This window comes from Grammomys surdaster, unplaced genomic scaffold (genome assembly GCF_004785775.1).
Source record: "Grammomys surdaster isolate TR1022 unplaced genomic scaffold, NIH_TR_1.0 164, whole genome shotgun sequence".
In the NCBI taxonomy this organism is placed as follows: Eukaryota; Metazoa; Chordata; class Mammalia; order Rodentia; family Muridae; genus Grammomys; species Grammomys surdaster.
This window is the reverse complement of record NW_021604612.1, coordinates 4,416,059-4,431,388: the sequence shown is the minus strand read 5'-3', so window position 1 is coordinate 4,431,388 and position 15,330 is coordinate 4,416,059. Positions and strand designations below refer to the sequence as shown.

General features: G+C 48.1%; 1 protein-coding gene across 1 annotated transcript in view; it reads left to right on the top strand.

Annotated features, from left to right (window-relative positions):
- The window catches only part of Srrm4 (serine/arginine repetitive matrix 4), a 156,642-nt gene extending 147,077 nt beyond the window's left edge, over positions 1 to 9,565 (top strand). Inside the window, exons 10-13 of the mRNA XM_028765530.1 lie at positions 2,135 to 2,338; positions 4,902 to 5,012; positions 5,440 to 5,574; positions 7,173 to 9,565. Coding sequence (XP_028621363.1) covers positions 2,135 to 2,338; positions 4,902 to 5,012; positions 5,440 to 5,574; positions 7,173 to 7,467 — 745 coding nt within the window. The 3' untranslated portion in view covers positions 7,468 to 9,565. The remainder of the gene's footprint in view (positions 1 to 2,134; positions 2,339 to 4,901; positions 5,013 to 5,439; positions 5,575 to 7,172) is intronic.
- The last annotated feature ends 5,765 nt before the right edge of the window (positions 9,566 to 15,330 follow it).

Here is a 15,330-nt window from a genome sequence, read left to right as displayed (position 1 = left end):
TATCTATATCTATAACTATATCTGTATCTATATCTATAACTATATCTATATCTATAACTATATCTATATCTATCTATACTATAACCTTTTTGTGAAGTAGTGAAATTGAGGCGCAGACCTGCAGACTTAAATTCAGTTAACAAGCAACAGTGACGGCATTCAAATGAAGACCCCGTCTCTAAAACTAGATTCCAAATCCAAAAGATATATAGCCGTTACCTGCTCAATTTGATATACATAGACAGCCCAATTAAATAATTTAGAAGCAGCCTTCCACTGTGGAATGTAAATGATGGTGAAATCATGGGTATTTATGCCCTGCCAGCTCTGGACAAAGGGCTCAATAAATATGGGCTAAGTGGAAGAGATATGAACTGGAAACCAAGGGCACCCCAGACAGGAAGGGGAAGGGATTGGAATGGTGACGGGCACGTGGGTGTGCCTCCAGACAGATCCAAGTTTGGAACTCTGGGTGACCTTGAGCGAGTCACTAGCTCTTCTGAGCCGCCTCAGTAATTCGGTCATAAAAGGAGGGCCAGATATACAGCTATTGAGAGGACTAAAAGAAATGATGATTGTGAAGAACCGGAGACCTAGAGGATGACTTCAAGGTGACACTCGACAAGCCGTGTGGGGAGGGTATCACAGAGGGGCCCATGCCCTTTCTCCAACGAGCTCAATATCCAGGGCAAAAGACTTGTGGAATTATATGACCGGAGGAGTCATGAAGGAACGGGAGGAGGGCTAGGCAGGAAGAACCATGGCAACACAGAGGAGACCCTCAACCCAGACTGGCAGTAGAGAGAATGTCCCAAAAGGCTTGTCAGAGAAGACCAGGTGAGGTCAAACCAGAACCTCATGTAGAGGCATGGCTAGGTGACAAGGACAGAGGAGTTTGTATGCCAACATGTCCTAAGGTCTGGAGACAAAGGACAGCAGAGGACAATGTGCATAGGAGAGAATAGCCTGTTACGGCCAAGAGCCAAGACAGGAGGTGAACGGAGGTCGTCACGAATCTAGAAAACTCTATCCATGCGATGTGAAGTTGACTCTTTTTTTTTTTTTAAGACTTATTTATTCTATGTATACGAGTACACTGTCACTCTCTTCAGACACACCAGAAGAGGGCGTCGGATCCCATTTCAGACGGTTGTGACCCACCATGTGGTTGCTGGGAACTGAACTCAGGACCTCTGGAAGAACAATCAGTGCTCTTAACCACTGAGCCATCTCTCCAGCCTGTGAAGTTGACTCTTGAACTTGACTCTTGTTCATCTTGAAAGGAACATGCCTGTGTGAGGACCTCAGAAGCTCAGTACATCCCTAGACAAGAGAGAGACCCCCTACCCCTTGTCTGATTAAGAACAAACCACTATCTGTTTTGTGGGAGTCTCTCAGTCTCTCTATCTGCAAAATGGGCTACATCACATCAAAGTTGCCCAAACTTAATCTAACCACAGGTCACTTTCTTGATTTAAAAAAAAAAAGCCAACTATATTCACACTGGTTTGTTTATTGTAATCATATCATGTCTTTTGTGTATTGAAATATGGATCACTTTCTGAAACACAAGATCTCCCAAATAGAAAACACCTCTGATACTATGATTGAGACGGTGTCTTTAACTCTGGCCAGTTACAGTTCCCTGCTCAAGGCCCTGACCCCAGGGCCTGTTCCTTTATCTTGGGGAGATTACAAAGTGTTAGAGAGGTGCTAAAAACCCATGAGCACCCAGCCAGGGCTTTCTCATTCATGCAAGCAGAAGGACTGGATAAGGACAAGAAAAGGGGGAGGGGCGGGAATCTCTCACCACATGATTTGATGTTATTTAATTAACACTGTGCCCAGGAGGGCTTCCTGGGATGCTCTGAAGCGGCCCCTGTGGTGTGGTATGTGTCCCTTACCTGAGGATGCTGAATTGTACTAAATATCCATCCATCTACTTGTGAGGCCTTCTCTACCTCTGCTCTTCTAAATTCTGACAACTGGCAGGCTGTCCCTGAAAAGATGGGGGAGGAGCATAGAAAGAGGAACGGAGGACACTGTGGCCTGGGCAGATGTGGGGGAGGGAGCGTCAGGTCAAGGTGCCCCCACAATAAGGGTGGCTGGGTAACAGATGTTTTTCCTCCTGCAGAGGATTTCAGTCCCCGTGTCTCCAGTGTGCAGAGGTGAAGAAGTCTAGTTTGGTCCCATCCACAGCCCGGAGCTCTCCCATCAAAGAATGCTCCCGTAGCTCCTCCTACACCAGCACTCGATCCTCCAGTCTCTCATCCAGGTCCCCAAACCCCAGAGCCTCCCCCAGGTACACCCGGAGCCGGTCCACCTCCTCTGAAAAAAGGTGAGTGTGCCTTTGGCATTTGACCTACTGCGTGTCCTTCTTGGGCAGGGAGTTTTGGTAACTATCGATGCCCGCCCCCACCCACCCCACCCCACCCAGGCCCAGGGAAGAGGAGTCTGATTTGGCTCCAGCCATTACTACTGACAGCCTTGGTTAAGACAGCCAACATCTCTGAGATCCCACTTCCTTGTGTGGCCAATAAAAAACAAATAAGAATGCTTGGCTCAGGGGCCTCAATGACTCTTCCCTGGGGTGGAAGCTCTTAGAACACAAGAACATTCATTGTTATTGTTTCCCTTGGCAAGAGGAGGAGTTAAGCATCAATTAACTCGTGCTGTGTGGAAAAGTAACCAACACCATCCTTCAAATGAAATGTTTACTTAGTTGCTGTAACTCTGTGGATTAGCGATTTGTGCTGGGCTCAGCAGGCCGCTCGGTTGTGAGCCCCCTCGTGTGGTTTTTGACCAGATGGTGGGTTGGCTGGGGGGCTGGGAATTGAAAGTCATCCAGTGATTAGTTGTCTCTGCACTCTTGTCTCTCATCAACCAGCAAGACTATTTGCTTGTACACATGGTAGTGACGAGGAGAGGAGGGGAGGGGAGAGGAGCGGAGGTGAGGGGAAGGAAGACAGACAGAGAGAGAGAGAGAGAGAGAGAGAGAGAGAGAGAGAGAGAGAGAGAGAGAGAGAACAATAATGTAGAAGGCTTCCTTACTTCTCAGCTTGAAGTAACATTCCATTCTGTCTGTCTTGCTATTCTATTAGCCATAGTAAGTCACAAGAGCCATCCAGAAGATTCTTCCTTAGTGGTAGGAGTTGCAGAGTTACATTTCAGAGGGAGGGAGGGAGGGAGGGAGGGAGGGAGGGAGGGAGGGAGAGAGAGAGAGAGAGAGAGAGAGAGGAGAACTGCAGCTGTTTTTGTATTCTCACCCCTAGTTGCAGCAGTCATTGGTATTACTTGGTTACCTTATATGGAGTAACTATATCGTGGAACATACAGACACAGGACCGCAGGAGCTGGGCATCCCATTGCAACCCCCGTGCCTCCTTGATCCCAGCTTCCCTCTCCAAACAGAAACTCCCAACGGCAAGCTGGCCGTTCCTCTTCCACAACTATATAATCAAAACGCAGTTGCTTCCTTGGTTATTTCAAAACCAGCACTTGCGTATTTTTTTTTTCTGTAAGGTTTCTCAGTGCGCGTGCAAAGAGCAAACTGGTGGGACACTTTCCCAGGGGCCGCCACAGTCACACTCGATAGGAAAGAGTCATTCCTTCCTCCATGGTGTTCCCTAAGAGTGGGACCATCAGTCGTGAGAGACAGATCACAGGAGTAGTAACTGAGATGCGTCGTGAAGAGCTACCCTTCTGCCCACAGGAGATACAGTTGTTATACTCAATGGGTGCCTGTAGCCAACCCCTGGATCAGTACCAACCCCTGTAATGACATTGCCCATCTCCTTTTGTAACTAAGCATCTGTCTTACACTATGATGGGGATATTATCAATTCAAGGTATTATACCAAAATTAACCCGAGTTCTGCTCTCCTTCTCCTTCAGTTACTTGGAGACCTCAGTTATCAGCACACTCTGCATCCAATCACTGTCTTTCTTATTGAACGGGGGATGCTTATCCTATCTTCTTAGGGCAAGCATGTCCCTGCAGTTTTCTGACATGTGGGAGTTGCTAGCATCATTGTGAACCATTCATAAGTAGGGATTGCTGTCACACAAACAAAATACAATGATGGTAGATCTCATCACAAGAAGGCTACTTAGTAACAGGCAAGTAGTACATACAGCGTGGATACTCTGCACAAAGAAACAATCTATTTCCTAGACAGGGTGAAACAGGACCCCCCATGCTAACCACGCTCCTTAGAATGATCTGAAATGTAAAATTTGTGAATTGTTTCTAGAATGTTCTACTTTTTCTTTTTTTTTCTTTTTCCAAACCATTCATGAGGCCACAGAAAAAGCAAGGCCATGGGGAAGAGAGGAGGGACTATTGTAATCTACCGAAGGCAAAAGCACTTTGTAGCCAGAAACTCTTGGACTCATGTGTCCACTAGCTCTGTGGCCCTGATCAAGTTATGTCACCTTTCTGTGCCTCTGTTTCTCCATCCATAATATGAAATGAATAATAATTCTTAAGTGAGACACATGCATTTTCAGTTCAATGTCTGACACGCACATAATAAATTGTATGACGGTGTACTGGTTTACTCTCAGATTTACAACCAACTTTGTAGGGTTGGTACTATTACCCCATTTTTTGCAGACGAGAAAACAGAAGCCTCGAGAAGTAGAATCACCTACCCAAGATCACACAGATAAAAAGTAGCCAGGACAACAAGCATTCACTAAATAACAGGGTGTTGTCTGTATTATCATCAATTACTCAAAATGGAGGAGATTTCATTCTCTGGTTAAGGGACAGAATCCTTTATGAGACTTGCACAAAGAAAAATAGCGCCACCTGGGGACCGGGTGCACAGTGCCTAGCTGATGGCACAAGCCTAACACACAGGCTGCAGGCTCCTTAGGGCTTCTTCTGTCTTCCCCAGGTCCTACTCTCGGTCTCCCAGCTATTCGTCTAAGTCTGGCAAGAGAAGCCCACCTAGCAGAAGCTCCAGGCCTCGTCGAAGTCCCAGCTACTCCCGCTACAGCCCCAGCAGGTATCACCCTAACCCCAGGACCAATGCCCACCTCCTGAGCCACATCCCGTGAACCTTGCCTTTCTGTACCAATATCTCAATCCCTGTCCCAGCCCTAACCCTGCAAAGGTAAGGACAGGAATTCTTGCAGTCCTTTTTGTTGTGTGCCTCTACCAAGGGACACATGCACTCGCATGCGTGTGCACATGCACAGAGGCTGCCACTCTGGCTCATGGCCAGCTCACCCCATGGTGCTCACGGAAGCAGATTCTTTCCAGAGTGGGTCATCTTCTCTTCCCTGTCTTCTCTGGGGCTCCTAGCAAAGCCCAACCTCAGTGGGCCCAGCTAAGAGTCTCAAACAGCACGCACCTGTAGAAAAGCCAGCCCAGCCCCTAGTTACCTAGTAACCCCACCTCCCTGCCTCGTGCCCGCTGCTGTACCCCTTCAGGGAACGGGACCCAAAGTATGGTGAGAAGGACCCACAGCCCCGAGAACGTGCGCGCAGGAGGCGACGGTCCTACTCGCCCATGAGGAAGCGCCGGAGAGACTCCCCAAGCCACCTGGAGGCTCGGAGGATAACCAGGTGAGACCCAAGAGCGGACATTGCCTGCTTCCAGCCTTCTCGCCTCTGTCAATATGGATGGTAGATAGCGCTGACTAAATCTTTTTTTTTTTTTTGCCTCCCTGAAACTGGACTTAAGGATTGGGGGTGCTCCAGAATGGGCCTTCCAACCCCCTAAATGGTGGTATTTGGTTCAAAGCCCTCCCTAGCTTCCAATCTGCTAGGCCTGCAGTGGGGCAGGGACCCCAATAGCATGTGGACCCAGCTTGTTCTGGAGACTGGAGGGAAGACAATGGGCCGATTAGAGGGATAGTGTGTAGCCTAGGGGGTGGCAGGACATTGGCCTGGTAGTAAAGCCAACCTTGGTGGAGATAGTCCGATACCCAAGAATACATAGATGCCAGGTTAAAATTAAGCTATTTGTGATCATACCTTTAACCAAGTTCAGAGAATGCAAATACTTTTCCTGGGATTTCCAAGGGCTTCAATGGAGCTGTGGCGAGGGAAGATTTTGAGTTAAGACCCGGTTCCTGGGGGCACCCAGAGCCTTTTCCTCTCCTTCGGCTGTTTCTCGATCACAAAACAAGGCATAGTCCCCAGGAGTGTCATGTGAAAGAGATGAAAGGGAATGAGAAGAGGTGACCTCACTTTGTAAATTAAAACACGGGACACACCGAGTTCTATCATTATTGACTGAGTGGTCAGAAGAGGTGGAAGAGTGACCTGTGACAGCTAAGGTCTCAGGAGAAGCGCTGTTGGCGGGGGGGGGGGGGTAAAGACTGAGAGAAATTGAATTTCTCAGACCTTGAAAGCTGAGAGAATGGAGAACGCCACCCTCCCCCAATAGGTTGCCTTTCTAGACATTTCCACTCACCCCAGAGACCATCAGGGATCCTGGAAACACATTGTATCCTTCCTGGAGAGGACCAGGAGGCAGAATAGGAACAAGGGGACCCAGAGTGATGGATGGAATTGTCAGCTCAAATAACCCACAATGCTCTCTTCCCAGCATCTGGGCATCCATGAGCATGTTGGTCGCTGGTCACCCATGCTGCCAGCTAACTGATCATGGATGTACTTCATTTTCTTAAAAATCAGAGTGTTCTTTTTCACAGCACCCCCCAATACACACACACACACACACACACACACACACCATGCACTTGTTTTTAAAACGAAACAATATACTACAGTAAGTGGAAAACCAACCTCTCCCACCTAGAAACAGAACCTACTAGGAATAGAAGGTTCTAATAAAAGTAAAAACAGCAAAACAAGACTTCAAAAGTGGCAATGCAGACACTGTTGCTAGCTGGGAACACTGAGCCCCAAGCCTGATTTGTTGACATTATCACTTTTTCAGAATAGAGCAGGATTAAGCTAGTTTTGTTGTTGTTTGGTTGTTTGGTTTGTTTTTGTTTTTTTGTTTGTTTGTTTGTTTGTGGGGGCTTTAAAAAAAGAGATGGAGTATGCTGTTTTGTTGGGGGTTGGGGTTTTTCTGGTTTGCTTTCCCTTGCTAAGAGACTGGGGGATACAAAGGTACTGTTTTCCCTGGAACAGCACTTGGGTTCCCTGAAAGCTGAGTGAATCCTCATGCTTCCTATCTCTGGTCTCTACAGCGCCCGCAAACGCCCCATCCCCTACTACCGACCCAGCCCTTCCTCCTGCAGCAGCCTCAGCAGCGCCTCCTCCTGGTACAGCAGCAGCAGCAGCAGCAGCCGCTCCGCCAGTCGCAGTTACTCCCGGAGCCGGAGTCCCAGTCGGAGCCGCAGCAGCCGGAGCCAGACCCGGAGCAGGACGCGGACCAGCCGCAGCTCCAGCTCCCGCAGCCTCAGCCTGGGCTCCCGGAGCCGCAGTCGGAACCGGAGCCTGAGCTACAGCTCAGCAGAGAGCTACGCCAGCACGAGGCGCTAAGCGAAGGCCCTCCGTCGAGCCAGCTGCCCACCGGGAGGACCCCTCTGTACTCCGTAGTCCCCTTTACTACCTGCCTTTCAGACCATCTCCTCCGGGTGACAGATACGGAATGCTCCTGGCTCCTGTCCTCCATGTTTTCCTGGGAAGGTGACATGGGATACAGGGACTTCTATTCCTTTGCCAAGCTGTTAGAAGCCTCTCTATCAGCGCAGCACGATCCTGGGGCTCACCAGGGCGGACGGCGAGGGCCACCTGTGGAAAGCTATGATCCATGACTCAAAAGTGAGGGCTTGGCCAAGACGTGGCGAGGACTCTGTTCTGCTCACCCACTGCTCACAGGATTATCTCCTAGAGGCCAGGGCTAATCTGTTCCTCCTGTCTCCTCTTCCTCCCCCTCCCTTTCTCCTCATTCTGTCTCATAGCTGCACAGTTTGGAAAAGAGGAGAGTGTGGGTGGTTGAAATTCAAGATAGAGCTCAGAGCTTTTCCCTCCAACTCCTAGGTCCTGCTATGAGAGGTCAGACACGAGCAGGGAAAGTGGATGTTAGCGTTGGTGGTGGTAGGTTTCAGGGAAGATTGGAATTGGGTCCTCAAGTTATAAGTATAGCTGCGAAGAGTCGGGTCATCTGCCTTCCGAGTGTGTCAGCATGGTCAGGGAAGGGAGCCCGGCAGGTTCCAGCTCTGTGGAGGCCGTTACACAGGGCCCCGTGACACCCCAGGGATAATAAGGAGACACTGGAACAGTCAACATACCTTGGGCTATAGCCCTGCTTCCCAAATTTGCCTCATCCCCGGGAGCTGGCACAGATTTGATTCCACGGGACCATCTGCTGAGCCTTCTCAGTGCCGTGGCTAGTGGCCAGCAGCCAGCCCCCAGCGCCAGCCAGTCTGCCCTTACCCTCCAGTTGGCGCCTGCCAGCCTTCCCTCCACATTGCCCAGTCTGCCACACCCTGGATCCTCTACCCAGGGCAGCCTGGCACCTGCTGTCCTACATGAAGACCACTCTCCTTGCCTCTCAGGAATTTTGCCAAGACAGGACACTGCATTGTAAATCAGTATTGTGGGGAAAAGGCTCAGATACAGAGAGCCTGTGACAGAGGGACTTAAATAATCCCTGTCTCGGGCTCTTGCTAGCTTCTGAGTTTGCTGTCAGCTAAGGGAAATCCAATCAAACTTAGGGAAGAACCACACTTAAGAAGGTTATAGAAGTACCCTCCTGTCCAGGGCTGGCCAGCAAGGGTAAGCTGCCCTCTGATACATAAATGCCACCAGCTGCTCTGACTGCAGAAGATACTGGGAACAGACAGGCAAGAGAGATGGTCCTTAAAATAAACCCATGGGCATCCCCCTCACCAGCTGCCTGGCTTTCCTGAGCCTTGTGGGTGTCAAGTTTGTGATGACAACAGTTGAGCAAAGCCAGGGCACCTGGAGAAAGAGCTTCTCTCCCAGCTTCGGATAGTTGCAAGGACAGTTACTTAGCCCTCTTGCCTCAAGGAAAACATCTGGGGGTGGGGGAGGAGTTCCCATTATTAAAGCAGTGACCTCCCCATGCCAAGCTTTCCCCGGCCTATCATGATGCCTGGAGGTCCAGCGAGCACCAGGGAAGTTCTTCACTCATCAGGAGAGGAGGAGGAGCTTCAGTGGCCACATCATGGCTTCTGGCCCGGACGGAAACTCCACCCACCGAAACTCATGGATGCCTATGCTGACACCACAGGAGGCCAGATGGCAGGTGCCTGGCACAGGAGTAGATGCCCTGGGAAGGCATGTGCAACAACTGTAAATAACCCTCGCCCCCACCCAGGATGCGAACCAAGCCAACCAAGCCTCATTTTTTTTTTCATGGAGACAAAGGCTTCCAGAAGCCAATAAACCCTCCTCAGCAGGACAGCTTATGAAGGCAGGAGAGCCTGTCCGGAAGACACAAACTATCTTCATTCAAACCACTCTAAGGGACCATTTTGCCTGGGGGCTCCTAGCAAACTTTTTTTTTATTATTTATTAGATTTATTTATTTTTATTTATTATTTATGTGCTGAGCCCTCTTTCCTCGCCATTAGCAGTATTTAATTATTTATTTATGTATTTATTCAGAGAGATCGTGTACCTTGATTGTGGTCATTTGTGTATTTGGTGGGATCTTCTAAATTATTGGTGTATCTTTTATTTATGTATTTTTTAATCCTGTTGCTATGGCTGCAGTGGGAGAGGCTAGAGGCATCTTGGTCTTTTTCATGAATGCTCTACACCCTGAATATCCTGGGACTGACCCAGAAGTGTCCTAGTCCCAAGGCTTATTATTCAGTTTAAAGTCAGTGAGGTTCGGGCCTGTTTCTCAACCCGGTGTACACCAGCTTCACTGCTGTCACAGAGAGAACAGAAAGATGAAGCCAGCCACAGAGCTCATGAACCTCAATCCAGGGCTGGAGCCTGACATGAGCACGTAAAGCTACACGAATTTAAAAGGGCTGTGAAGGACTCCTTGAATGACTATCTAGTGTCAAAGGTGCCATGTCTTAGCCAGAAGGCAAGACTCCCATGACAGGCATGATAGTTGGGGAACCACATGGATAAGAACACTTTGATACTAGCATGGCTCTTGGAGACAAAGTATCATTCTGATGCTGCTTGACTGATGCTCGCACATCGGGAGAGAAAGGTAGGAATGGCTCACCCAGGGAAGACATTGTACTCATCTCGATATCAGTGGAAGGGATCCAATCCTTCCTATGAGCAAAACTGGTAGGTTTTATGTAAGTTACCCCTATCTGCTTCTCCTTCACGCCTAGCTTTTGAGATCAGAAAGCTTTCCTGCTTTGTCCACAGGTGATAAACACTGTTCTGTGAAGAGGGTATGTACGGGCCATCCTGGGGCAAACCCACAACCCAAATCAAGCCTCCTTTTGCTGTGATCAGCAGCTGTTCCGTTAGGGATACCACAAAGTTACTTCTGAAACTAGAAAATAAAAGGCAGATGGAGGGACAGCCAGATGTTCTGCCATCCCCTCAAAGGTCATTTCTAAGCTCATGCTGGGATCTAAGACCTAGAGACTTTTCTCAGTACTGCCTTCCTAACCAACTGGCAGTGATTTTCTGCCTGCCGGCTTCAGAGAGCTCTTGCCGTTTCAGAAGTCATTCTCCATGGCCTTGCTGGTGCCAGATTGCCTGGTCCAGTTGTGGATTCACCAGCACATCCCTGGCTCTTCCCATCAGTGTGGCTGCCATGCTTTAATCCAAGCAAAGGGATATTCTTCCCTTGGCAACAGTTTTCAGAAGGTTGTTTAGATATCTCTAAGGCTAGGATACACTGCTCTTCTGCTTCTCCCTCCCCTTCCTCCTCTTCCTTCATCTCCCCCCCACCTTCTTCTTCCCCTCCATCTTTCTTCCCCTCCCCTCAATATCTCTCTTCCCCCTCTTCCTCCTTCTTTCTTTCCCCTCCCCTCCCTTCTCCTTCATCTCTCATCCCCCATTCCCTTTCTCCTCTATATTGCTTCTCTTTCCAAGCAAACATAGAACTCTTTCTGGGACACTGATAACCTTGGTTAAGTAGAACCATTATACTCAGGTGTATCTACTGACTGTATCCTCCTCATTACTTTCTGCTTCCAGGGAATAACACCACCTAAAAGAGGGTTGCAACTGTGTTTGTACAGGAGCTAGCACTCTGGGACGATAGGCTTAGTTCAACCACTAACATCCAAAATGGGTAGAGTGTGTATCCTGAGGTTAAGCAACACATTGCCAAAGCCCTTTGACCTCCTGCTGTGGGTGTGCTCTACAGGAGTGAACAGGGCTAATTGTTACTTTGTTATGGGCCAGTGTTTCCACCTAGTGAGGGGGAGTACTTGGCCAATAATTCCAGACATTGGCCTGAGGCCTGAGAGAGTCAACAAACACAATAGGTGTCCGGAGACTCAGGGAGGAGAATCTTGAAATGCTACAAGAAGGTTCCCATTCTTAAGAAGAAACTAAAAATAGCATCTGAATTGCCAGGAGAACACAAGCTAACCTTAGTTGCCAGCAAAGACCATTCAGGTCCACCCACGTTGGACCACATTCCAGGTTCTCCTTGAGACCTCCTTGGAGGGTGACCTAGCTTTTCTGGAGCAGAACAAAGTGGAAATGTTGGAAAGGAATTTGGGTCTCAGTCTCGGACAGCCCCCATCCCTACGTTTTCCCTCTTTCCCAAAGAGTTTGCTTTAAAGAAGTACAGATTTAGGTTGCTACCAAAGGTCGAAGAAAGCAGTGGGTTTTGTCTTTCTTGAGGCTGACTTCCAACTTTATGTTTTTCCGTTTTGTTTTTTTTTTTGTTGTTGTTGTTGTTGGTTTTTTTTTCTTTTTTGGTTTGTTTGTTTGTTTTCTGCTGCATTTTTCTTTTCCCGTGGTGCTGAGGGTGGAACCCAAGACCTCACGCACATTAGGCAAGGATTTTAGCGACCGTGCCACACCCTTAGTCCTGTCTTAGATTCCCTTCACCTCATCCTCTTCTGCAAATATTCTGAATCGTCTCACGGGGGGTTCTGTGTCCCACCTTGGTTTTCTCTTTGCTGAGTAGAAAATTTTATTTGGTGATATACGTATGACACATGCCCCCCTCCACTGACCAGCCCACCAGAGACACTCTGACCAAACACAACATCGTTGGACAAACACTTTAAAGAACGCTATGCCTTCTCTGTTCTGTACCGATGAGCCAACAGCAGTGACACCATGGTCACCATCCCTCTGTCTTTAACTTTTATTTCTGTTTGTGTATTTGGGTTTTTTGGGTTTTTTTTGGTTTTTGATTTTAGCTTTTTGTTTTGTTTCATTATTCATCTCTGTTTTGATATTGTGGTTTTTGTTTTTGTTTTGTTTCGGTGGTTGTCATTTTGCACTGTAAATACCATGATGTGAGCCTGGTCTTGGAACATGGCTTACTTAATAATTTATTATTTCCTATTTATTGAGTGGTATTGGGAAGTGAAGGGGACCAGCCCTCCTGCTGGGTTGCTATTGGAGACCCATCCATTTCTCAACTCTGGGTGCTGCTGTCTGTGGTGGGGAATTATCACCCAGGTAATGAGTGCTAGACTTATCAAATGAATTGGAACCACGGAAACAGAGGCTTCTGTCATACAAATTAAGTCCAAATGGAGCTAAATCACTAGTTCTCTCTGGAAAAACCTCATTTAGATGGAAATTAATTGAGGAACTCAAATGCCTGTACTCGAACCAACTTCTATTAAAAAAAAGTCACAACTGAAACACAGAGAGAGAATCCTTTTTCCCTGGCCACGTGAAATTATGTTTGTGTATTAACAACCTCAATCAAAGAGAAAGCCACCAGATTCCTGTGTGCTTCTCTAGCCTTTGGGGATAGTAGGAGTGGGTCTTGGGCTTCAGTCTTGTCCTTGAAACCCAATGGACTTGGCCAGTATGTTCTGGGGAAGGCATGGAAGAGAGCTCAGTGAACTCCGTCCTGGTGGATATTGTGGCTGTACCATATTGTAGTACTTTTTAGTCCCAACCCAGGGTTTCTATCCCATCCTTGACCCTTTAGTTCCCAGATAAAAAACACACACAGCCTTTATATTTACAATAAGCCTTAATCAGCATAACAGTTGGGCAGATATCTACCTTCTATGTTATTAGAACCTACTTTCCTGTCGATAACCCCGAGTTATTACTTACTATGTTTCATCTGGGATACTCCCTCAGGGCCATGTTTTCTTGACTCTTAACCCATGGTGGCTTTTCCTTCCTCCTCCTGCACCTTCTTCTTCTCCCCTGTGGTTCTCCTCCGACCCCAAGCCCAGGGAAACCTCAACCCCACCTATGTCTCTTCTGCCCAGCTGTTGGCTATTGGCATCTTTATTTACCAACCAGAAATAACTGGTTGGAGGGGGGGCAGGGTCACAGGTCTACATGCAGACTCCAGGTCTTGGGGTCCCACAGTTAACGTTACAATAGACAGCAAGATCAATGGACGTCAACCAAGGAAGGAAGGAAGCAAGAGGATGTAGGGCTTGGAATTTCCTGCAGGGCAACGTTGGAATAGCTGGGATGGAGGATGCACCAAGGGGATAAAAATCCTAGAGCCTGACTCAAAGGCTTCTGTGTCCAATTTAAACTCTCCAGTCTAATTTCCCTGGAGTCATGCTGGGGGAAAGCAAAGTGGCTCCACTCTGTCCTGAATCTAACCATGGTCCATTGGCAGGCCATATCTTCTATAATGGGTCTGATGAGCTGGTGACAAAGGTCCTATTGCTACTTTTCAGATGGGAAGGGCTAAGGCCCGCCTGTGGGAGGGGCTAAGGCCCACCTGTGGGAGGGGCTAAGGCCCGCCTGTGGGAGGGGCTGTGGAAGGGGGATTGTCACTCCCAACTCCCAGAACTGACATCTGCCTGACTCCGTGTCTCTTGTGAAACCTTTCTAGGGAGACCTAAATTGTGAGGACTCTGCACAGTGTCTCTTTTCTCCAAGGCTACACTATTTACTCCACTGGCCAAGGGCCTAGCTAATTCTTCCCACATACACCTTAAAGCCATATCTCTACATTAGGGGCTAGGACCCCCACCTGGAAAATGTCAAAGTAGAAGACACTCAACCATCCGGGCTCAGCTCGACCACGCAGCATCTACTCAGAATCTTCACAAAAGAGGGGAAAGTTTCTGTGTCTTCCAGCGTCCTGGGAGCATTACAGTGAGCACAATGCACTATAACCTTCCCAAGGGGTTCCAGGTTTTCTGCCTGTAGGATTCACACCTCCGTTCTAGTTAAGGTCCGTGCTAAGGTGTTCTCATACATGGTTCAGTATGTTCTGTGCATGGGCTGTTCAGAGAAGGAAAGACAGGGCATTTGGGAGCTCTCACAGAGTACAGGCTGTGCGTCACACAAACATCCACACAGCTCAGTGCATTTATTTAATTTCCCAAACAGATCTGGAAGCACTTGGGTGATTTTACTCTTGTGTACTTGTGTGTGTGCACGCACACATACACATGCAGAGCCCAAAGGATAACTTCAGGTCTCATTCTTCAGGTTCTGTCCAACTGCTTTTTTTGAGACAGGATTTCTCACCAGCCTTATTGGCTGGAAGTAGCCTGATGGCTGTGTGGCTATGGAATTAGCCCATCTCTATCTCCCACAATGCCAAGGTTACATGTGTAGGGCACCCTGCCCAGCCTTTTTACATGGGTTCTGTGGAACATAGTTATGAAACAGGTGCTTTTTCAACTGCGTCCTCCACCCTGCCTGGGTTTCGGATACCCACGGTACCCAGACGGTAGTACCTTCTATGCACTTCCTCAGGAAACGTATTCAAATCATCTGACCGAACACCTTATCTTAGCCTTCGATGCAATCCCAACATTTAGATTTTCTTCCTAACAGAAACTCAAGCTTAGAAAAACAAAGTCACCTGCCCAAGAGCCACAGTCTCCAGAATCAAAGGACAGAATTCTAGCAAACTGACTCAGAATCCTGGGTTGCCAAGTGCTCTCTATAGCTCCAGAGTTTGTAAATGTCTAACCTTTCCCCTCACGGTCTGACAAAGATTTTAGATCTTAAACATGTAGGACAATTCCACTGCTCTCTGTGTAGCACTGGACAAGGGTCGCACCTGGAGGTGACTGGTTTGCTGATCTGTAGAATGGGTTAGCAGCAGCTGCCTCCCTAGGTTGCTGTGGGAACAAAATGAGATAGTCAGTTCTGTAAATGCTTGAAAGTGGGGGTAGCATGCAATTCATGCTAATGATCAAAATTATCATTTCCAGTATCATTTGAGTTTGAAGAGTGATAGCCAGAGTCCAGGGGTCGGCTTGATGGAGCCATCTTGGAACACAGTGGTTTTCTGGGAGTGTTCCCAGGACAAAATTCAAC